This window comes from Salmo trutta, chromosome 18, assembly GCF_901001165.1.
Source record: "Salmo trutta chromosome 18, fSalTru1.1, whole genome shotgun sequence".
Lineage (NCBI taxonomy): Eukaryota > Metazoa > Chordata > Actinopteri > Salmoniformes > Salmonidae > Salmo > Salmo trutta.
In genome coordinates, this window is record NC_042974.1 from 540,600 (window position 1) to 549,997 (window position 9,398).

Sequence of the window (9,398 nt, forward strand, 5' to 3'; positions counted from 1 at the left end):
TTCACATCCAATGAACTACGACTGAGAAAACTGTGCTCGGCCAGTAGCAGTAACAATATATCTAACGTGATACCAAACTCTCCTGGACAGTGGGCCCATTTAGGAAGGCAGCCAAGCACTCAGATTCACATAGAAATACAGTATAGTGGAATAAATGACAGAGTACTGAATAAAACACTTGTTCGCAAATTAGGAGGCAGCCATTCAATGATACATGTCTGAATGTAAAGCCAAGCGCACTCCAGGCATAAACAACTGACTTCCTCACAGCAGGGCAGAGCACAGAGAGAGGAAAGGCCGAGGAAACTGTTTCCCCTGACAACTCGCTAGCAATTACCCAATCCCCACAGAGACCTCCTGGTTTCCAAGTCAACCCACCTGTGCAACAACGCAGCAGAACAACAAACACAGAGACAGCACAATGCAGAGAGACAGAGAGACAGAAGTCGGGCACCACAGAGTCCCCAGGATGACTACAACGACAGTCCCCAGAATGACTACAACAACCATGACCATCCCACTCCGTACATACACACAGCACACGCCACACGACTACACCAGAACAGAGACAAGAACTGTACCAAACAGCGGTGTGTTTCTTACCTGTCGATGATAACGGGGTCTGAGGGAGTCTCGTTTCTGTTGCCACAACTCTTCTTATCACAACACCGACTAGAGAGGACAAAACGATGATGTTATCAAGTCAGGTTCACACAGGCAGACCAATTCTGATCCGTTGCCCCTTTTATAGGCAAAAGATCCACATCTTGATTGGTTCAAAAAAATATCAGATTTGGGCTGCATGTGTAAACTGCAGCCCAAAGAGGTTCACACAGTGTGGATCTTCCCATGTTTAATTGTTACTTAGTAACATTTTCTTTTAATTCTTTAATTGTATATTTATCTAAGCATGACAGTGTTTAGATAATGATTGTTGCTGAGCTGTGCCTGTATGCCTGGCGCTAGCTGTCTGTCTGTATGCTGATTGGTGTGGAACCTAGTCAGTCTCGCCACGCAGGGTAAACGGGTAAACATCTCCTCGTCTGTGTCCCAAATGGAACCCTATTCCTATAGACCTCTGGTCAAATGTAGTGCACTATGTAGGGAATAGGGTGCCATTTGGGACGTACCCATAGCATTGCCGAGCACTGCTGCTGCACCGTTTGCTAGTCTCAGGGAGACAACATGTTTGTGGTGTTGTCTCTAGCACTGAACTGAGAACAGAAGATGCCAGGAGGCTGGGGAATCGTCTTTCCACAGCTTCAGCTTTTTGTTTCCCTCTAATTGTCAAGCTGTTAATTCTGGAGAGGATGCAGACGGCCATCTTCAAACCAGCCTTCCTGTGATAGGCCAGATATTCAATAGAGCGCTCAGAAGCCATGTAGCTCCTGCATCAATCTTTTACTGAAGTAGCATTGTCTGGGTTTAGCCGGTGATGCTGGTTCTGGTTCTGGTGCTGGTTCTGGTGCTGGTTCTGGTGCTGGGGTCTAGCCAGAGCTACCGATGGGGAAAGGACCGGACCCAATACTGTCTGGTACAGTTTTATTCATGTTGAAATTATACCAAAATGTTATGCTTCATTCTCACTTTTTGTTTGTGTTTTTTTGAAAGCCTAGTTGTATGATGGCTCCATGTCCAGATGAGCTAACTGAACACCATATGGTCTGGGGAGTGTGTGAAGCTCTTTAAAGCTAGCTGCTGAGAGTTAAAGTGATTAAAAAAGTCTAACAGTCCTCCACTTCTAGATCTCCAAACCACATCTGTGTTTTCAACGGAAACGGTCTTTACTACAAGCAGTGTGTGTACACACACACACCTCTGAAACATTCATTGATATGCAAACCATCATCTAAAGAGAAAACATAGCTTTTGTTGTACATTATGTCGTGGTGATGAGGTGTAGTTCGGCCCACTTGGAGCAGGATGTCGCCTGCTGTGTGGGTCAGCTCATGATAAACAGGGATTCAACGCAGGGGTAAGATTATCAAAGCTCCGTTTCTGGGTTATTATTCCGCCCGTTGACAGAACACAGGAATGTGCTGTCATCAGCGACCTGTTTCTCTGTTCTGTGTCTGTTGTCAGTTGACCAATCAAACCCAACTATAGTAGTTTAAAACCGATACAGGGATTCTGGCCTGTAATTCCTAATGGTCATTGAATGAAACCTCCCCAGTTATAATATTCCACTTCGCATAGTGTTATGTCTGAGAACAGGCAGCCTGTGTAACATTGGCTATGAGTCTGCCGATATGAATCGACGTGTTTTCATTGCAACAAGAGATTGAGGTTTATGGGTTAATACATCTAGTAAGGAGCATCCTCAAAACCCTCAACTCAGCATTTTAATAACAAAGCAAAGAAATATTTAAAAAATACATTAAAAATATACAAGCATATATTAAAAGGAGGTTGAAATGTAGCTAATCGCCGTGATAAAGCTCTTACCTGCACATGATTTCGTGTGTGAGAAGCACTCGGCACATCTCTGGGTTTTTATCTTGACCTTCATAGATTATAGCCTTGGAATGAAAGCGAGAAAGACATCAGAAGCAGACGTTTAAAATATCCAACTGAATAACACGCTGCACATGTGCCGTTCTCTGTGGGCTATAGGATATAAGCCTCAACCTACACCACAATAGCATTCAATTCATAAATTACTCAATTCATTATTTTATTGATTATTAATTCATAAAGTATATAGAGCTACTAATATTGACACATTGGTCTACATACAGCAATTGTATAGTTTATGATTTATAGGTTATATTGTAAGTTGAAGATATAAATTCATTTCTCGTAGATAATTCCCAAACAATTACTTTCTTTAAAAATGTATATTTATATATATATATTGTAATGTAAATAAATAGCCTAATTGATTTGCTAGACCACAACAACAACAAAAATGTCAAATAGGTTAATATGTGTATTATGTTGTTTGTATATTTTTTATTAATTATCCCAGGATAATACCAACCACACGTGGGTTCTCAGCTGCAGATGGGCGATGTAAATAATACTCATTTCCGTATACATCAGCGCCATTCTAATCTACAGATATTTGAGGGGGGAAAGAGCTAATGGGCAAGCTGTTGTTTATTTTGAGCCGCTAACAATGATTTTTCTCGGATAAAAAAAAAATCGTTGTCGGGGGTTCGGTAGAGTAATTCTTGAGCATTGGCTTTAACAGATGGCGTGGAGCTGTAGGTGCGCTCGGCCTCAGTCTGTCTGTCTCCCTCCCCTCGTTCTGCCCCGGGTCTGTGATGCACGGCTACAGCTCGACAACAGCAGCCTGCCTATCCCGCTCGCATCGCCGTTACATCTTGGATGAATGTAAAACCAAAGAAGCGCTGCTTTTAATCAAAGATAAACTCTTTATAATTAGCAATTAAGCAAAACGCATGACACACTATAGGGCCTATCACAATTGTATTTACAATGAGTAACAACGCTGCTATAGCAAGAGGGGACAAGCGGGTGAATAAATACATAAATAAAACACTACATCAAATATTTCACAGCAAAATGAGATAGGGATTTTAAATGGTTTTTAGTGCTTGTGGTAATAGTTGAAAACACACCGAACAGCTCTGTTCCATTGGAGGTGAGAGGGGTACCACACAGGCTACTACATCTATATATGAGGGATTTGGGGAGTAGTGCAGTTATCATCGTGTGATTTATTTCCCGTGTCTCGGCTGAAGAAACAGAAATCCATAAACTGACGGTTCAGCGTCATTGACTCTCTGATCATAGACAGACCTATAGGCTATAGAAAGTACAGTCACGAATCTAACACGGAGCCTATATTTCCTATATAATAATAACAGGTGACAAAATATGAATAAACAAAGCGGTATTAATAATGCTATTTAACCCTAGACACTGAAGCTAGAAGCTATTCGGTGAACTTGGAGGAGTGCACTTAACAATAAGCCCGTACTAGCCGAGAGTGACTTCCGAAAACATCCAGGTTGAGGAAACGCGCCACATTGTCCACTCAAGTGGCCTCTCATAGTAAAAAGAGGCTCTTGTTATTAAACCGAGACTTCCGTTTAGCAATAATAGTCTGGTCTGTTTGTCACAATAAATGATTATTTCAACATTTCTGAACTGATGGGACTGTCAACGCACAATTACTACGTAGCAGATAAGACCTAAGTTTGTTGAAGGCTACGTCATCCCATCTATTAGAACATAAACGGAATTAGGGGTTAATTTACTAACATGCGCTCACGAGCCAATACGCAAAGCACCGTAGACCTACAAAACCGATTCATTTCAGTAACCGTAATATCAGCAAAAATATTTTATAGCATTCTCCAAAAAAATATATATAATATCTCATGTCAAGTATAATCACGATTTAAAAAAAAGGGAAATTAAATAAACCCTATTAAACACTTTTGCATATGGCTGCAAATTACATAAACATGAAGAGGACCTTGCACGGGTATACGGGAGACCCCTGGAGCTGACAACCCGAATTAAAGAGAGGCCACTAAAGGTTATTATTTTAATTAACTATATACCGGATATCTACAACTGTCCATGTCTATATAGGCGATTCACAAAGTTGTATAAAATAAAAAATAATAACAACAATACAATCGCTCCAAACCGAGAGCGAGCTGATTTATAGTGAAATAAAAACGATTAAAAAAAACGCAACCACACAGGCTCCTAATAACTTACAGGCTCATAATTGAAGCATATATCTCCTGTAATAGGGTCAATTCTAAAACCACGCACGTTTCCACAACACACGTTATATTTCAAGCACCATAAGCATACAATTTGGCATTGCAGATAATTATATATATATAAAAAAAATCTTACCTGTTTTGTCATGGAATCAATTAATCGTACGAAAAGATCTTGTTCTGTTCTGACACCTGTGAATAAAGTATATATATATATTTTTTAAGTATCTTGTCATTTACACTGTGATTTTGTTTACACATTATATTTTAGAAAATATATGCGCCAAGTCTTACCATTTTTACTGACATAAAATGAATATAATAAAACACGTTTTTAAAATTTTTTTTTTTAATATAAAACATGTATCATCATAATATATTTTCATTATCACCATCTGGTTACCGTCAGGTTAAAACGTGGATTAATATCTGATTCCCACGCATCGCTAACTGAGCGTGGATTAACCATGGACAACGCTCGCTGACACCGACAGGCAATTTACCACTTTAAAAAATGGAACCCAATATCAGCCTAACAACCACCATACAACGTTATCTGACGGAATCAATGTCCAAGCATGCAGCCCTGATTTGTACTTATTCACTTCATAATAATCAGACACAGTTTTTTTTTTCTTATCAGTAGCTGTGAACACTTACCGTTGCTGTACAATAACTGTAGTTTGTAGTGGATCCCATTGTTAGTTTTTTCACTGTTTGGTTCCTGAAAATAATGAGCATTGAATCAGTGTCACATACATTTACTGTGTTATGTTGATATTTGTCTTGATGTGGTAATTATGAGGTCACAAAATAGACTATTATGAAGGGGTCAAGTGGGGGGAAATGTGTGTGTGTGTGTGTGTGTGTGGGGGGGGGGGGGGGGGGGGAGGGGGTATCTATCTATGTAGAGTAAAAAAAACAACTAAATGTACAAAATAATTTTGTGACATTCGAAGTCATTTAGAAAATCCACAAAACTGCACGTGTCTCCTCCACCGCCTATGACGTGTTCCTGCCTTTACCACCAAATGATGAACTGTTTAGGTGAAAATAAAAAAAATACTTGAATAAAATGGGACGATATTCCAAAAGAAATGGCGCTTACTTTGTCCTTCTCCACAAAGTCCACATAAGCTGTCCGTTCGATCTCCACGGGCTGCCCTTGCCTGTCATACAGCGCAAGAACGAAGTGGAAAAAGTTGGATTTTCTGAGGTTGGACGGTGGTTGCTTCTCGTAGTGTGCCCGAGCCAAACCCACACCGCTGCGGGGAGAAGAGAGAGGAGCACCTCGGTTAGATGGAGAGAAACACTGGAGATGGAGGTAGCATCAGATGAAAACATTGGGAGATGGTGAAAGGCACGTTTTTAGAGACAAGAGATTTCTTGATTTGTCACTTTAACAGTAATATGATGTAATGAGCGTTGGAGAAAGTGGCGAAGAGAAGAGGCGCATAGGGAGATTGTAATTGATACATGGCAATGTGGGGATTTAGGGGCAATCTGAGAAATGCATTAAAAATTGGATGTTTGGCAAACGTACCTTTGGGCGGCTGTGTTCGCATCCACTACCCCAGATGTGTGCATCCACGAGCGGACCGAGTTCATCCCGCTGCCCAGCGGTTCCTCTTTCATAGTCGTCCCTCCTCTAGGTAAGCCTATATTTTCCTGAATTCCAAACATTAAAACAGTTTCGTACAAACCCGCTCCAGCCAAATGAGAGTAATAGGAAGGTAGTTGTTGAAGAGCAATTTTTCCTTCTTGGTGGTTGACAAATAACAGTAAAATAAGTTTGTTGTGGTTAAACGTGTAGAAACGAAATAAAAGTCCCAGTTGAGTTCACAAGTCCTGTCTCCTTGAGCCCGTCCTGTGTTGGCACGACATGAACAATTTACAGAATGGGTTACTGTAGTCTATCTCTGTAGCTGGTGGGAACGTGATCCTAGTCGTTGAAGAAGTCGTTCAAATAGCAGGATATGGTTGTAGTTGCTTCTGTTTTATTCAAGTTTTTTATTCGAAATGCGTTTGAAGAAAACTTTTTGTTTTTGGTGATGTCTCCTCAAGCTGGAGTCATCATACAACAAGCATTTAAAAAAAAAAAAAACCTTCAGTTGAATCGACCACTTCTGGCAATGCGCTCCAGCTCCAAAAGACAAATAAACCAAATGATTACTACGGAGGTGTTCATGGACACAGGAGAGGTTGATGAGAGGCCTTTAGCGTCTTGCAGAATGGATGGAAGCATACAAAACTCAACCCCTCTATCCCGGAGGAGTGGAACCTTTCCCGGGAGCCAAAACTCTAAACCCACGGGATGCGCGCTGTCACGATATGACGCGTTGGTGGGGCGGGGCTTCGGCCATATATGGAGCAGTGACACGTCGTGTCCCTGAACGAGCTTCATTCTGGAGAGTCCTACATGCAATAGCTGCCTGGCTGAAACCCGAGAGCTCCAAACAAGACAAGCTCTACTTTTTTTTCCCTCCATTATTAAATGTAGAGATTTCCCACTCAAATGCACATCCTGTGACGTTAATATTCACTGTACATGAAATCCTAAAGGACAGAGTCCAGCCGATACAACATATTGTAGGGAAGGGAGCAGGAATTGTCACTAAATACTTTACCCAGGTAGGCTGTTATGTCATGTTCTCAGCAATTAATGAGTAAATATCGACTAAAAGTCTGAGGGAAACGCATAACATGTCTATAGGAGCATAAAGGAAGGACTTTCCAATCCATTTGGTCAAAACTAGATACAAGGATATATTTCACTATTACTATTTGTTCGGGCTTTTCCAAATCTAAATTGGCATGTTTTATAGAGGTGTTCGCCAGTGCATATATATAGTCAAAGTGAATCAATGCTATTTTAATGCAGCCATGTTACAAGTGATGGAATATAACGCGTCTCTCTTGACAAAGTATATTAACTGTGCTGCAGACAGTAGCCCAGGTATTAGTATCTTTATAACTGTGCTGCAGACAGTAGCCCAGGTATTAGTATCTTTATAACTGTGCTGCAGACAGTAGCCCGGGTATTAGTATCTTTATAAAGGGAAATGTGTCAGATGGCTGTATCCCAGACTAAGGACTCGTATGGATTCAACGTGCAGTACTTCATGTCTGTCATGAAGTTTCTAAACACCAGGGCATCATTACAACGTGTTATCCTAATGCAATGCACAGGTTGTATGTGTGCTATACATTACTGTTCAATACGATAGTTGATTTAGTTTAATGTGGGTGTACATCATTCTATTCAGTGAACGGACTCAGGGGATGCACGGTGTCCAACCTCTCTCTTCTGAAGAACAGACCTGTATTTTATCACAATAAAGAAACACTCTTAAATAGCCTACAATAATATGACGGTAATAGGTATTTCTCCTTCAGGGCAATGCTTTCTAGTTGCCAAGTGGCAGACCTTTTTTTTAAGCTATATTTTTTACATTTTAATTAATCGGCAAAAAAAAAAGTGAAGTCCGATTTGGGTTATCAGGGGACCCCACAGCCCCGTGCACTAAAGGGGTGGGATGGGTGTACGTGGAACGGAAGAGAGATGTGTTTTAGACAGCATTTTGCTGGGGTTGGGGGTTAATGACTATTGCCAAAGATAAGTGAATTATCAAAGCGGCTGTTGTTCTTCCGTCGTCTCTAAATCCATTCCTTTCCCGGCCCTGCACGTCCTAATTAAATACGTAAGTATAATAAAACCGCATTTTATTACTATTTTAGGATAATATCGTTAGGCTATTCTATTTCTAGACAATTTACAATTTATTGATTTACAATTTACTGTGTCAACCCGGGTAATATTGTACTAAGTGTTCATTTTAATGGGTTCATATGCAAATTGCTTATAAATTATTATTTGCTCGATAAATTGATGTACCGTAGAACAAATGTCACCAATGCCGTGTTTGCAGCGTTGCAAGTAAAATGTTATAACGTTGAAATAGAGTGCACTTGACTTTTTTAGGTTTTTTTTTCTCTAAATATGTTATTTCAATTGGTCATAAATTAAGTTACTTGCCAACATTTGTATTTAATTTTTTTTTATCTCAGTATAATTCTGTCTTGGAAACTGCATATTGCACCAAGCAGCCTAATGATAGACTACTGTATGTTTAATGCCGATTATACACCAAAGGGCCTTAAATCTGATGGCCAAAGTAGGGTTTTTAGGACAGGTCCTGTTCTAACTGATACTGTTGACTGGAGAGAAAGAGGTTCTAGGACAGTTCGACAACCCCATCACGTAGGTAACGACCCCCGTCATAAAAAAAGGAGTTTTAAACCTTATTTGACAACAAATGCAGCTGCTCCTCTATTTTGGACGATATTAGGCGAAAATGAATGCAAATCTGTGTTGGGAGCCATCTGGACAGGAATAGGGAATCAGCTGCTGCCACAACAGGCGCTGAGCCTGAATCTATTTCAGCTCATTTTCTAGGATCATCTGGTCGCGTGCTAAATGCGCTCTTTCATTTCCACCAAGTTTTAACTTTGACTTCCTCTCTAACTGCTTCCGTCAGACAGACGGAAATTAATCAAGGTGCTTAGGACGATTTTATTTTATTTTTTTAACACACGAAAAAAAACGGGACGTTGATGGACATATAAGTGCATATTTTAATTTATGATCATGTCTCAATTTGACATATGAGTGCTTCTCGCACGTGCTTATTC

General features: G+C 40.3%; 1 protein-coding gene across 1 annotated transcript; it reads right to left on the minus strand.

The window, feature by feature from the left end:
* Positions 1-588: 588 nt before the first annotated feature.
* LOC115152707 (transcription factor COE3-like) lies at positions 589-7,188 on the minus strand. The gene is made up of 6 exons (XM_029697439.1): positions 6,250-7,188; positions 5,815-5,971; positions 5,367-5,430; positions 4,843-4,898; positions 2,446-2,519; positions 589-672 (listed from the first exon to the last, which is right to left on the minus strand). Exons 1-6 carry the CDS (start codon positions 6,387-6,389, stop codon positions 600-602), a joined length of 564 nt encoding a protein of 187 aa, XP_029553299.1. The 5' UTR covers positions 6,390-7,188; the 3' UTR covers positions 589-599.
* Between the last annotated feature and the right edge of the window lie 2,210 nt (positions 7,189-9,398).

Excerpts from the sequence above, each read along its gene's own strand:
- LOC115152707 (XM_029697439.1), bottom strand. The coding sequence starts at position 6,389 with ATGTTTGGAATTCAGGAAAATATAGGCTTACCTAGAGGAGGGACGACT. Across the intron at positions 5,972-6,249 it reads GCGAACACAGCCGCCCAAAG|CGGTGTGGGTTTGGCTCGGG; the intron begins GTACGTTTGCCA and ends TTCTCCCCGCAG. Across the intron at positions 673-2,445 it reads ACACACGAAATCATGTGCAG|TCGGTGTTGTGATAAGAAGA; the intron begins GTAAGAGCTTTA and ends TGTCCTCTCTAG.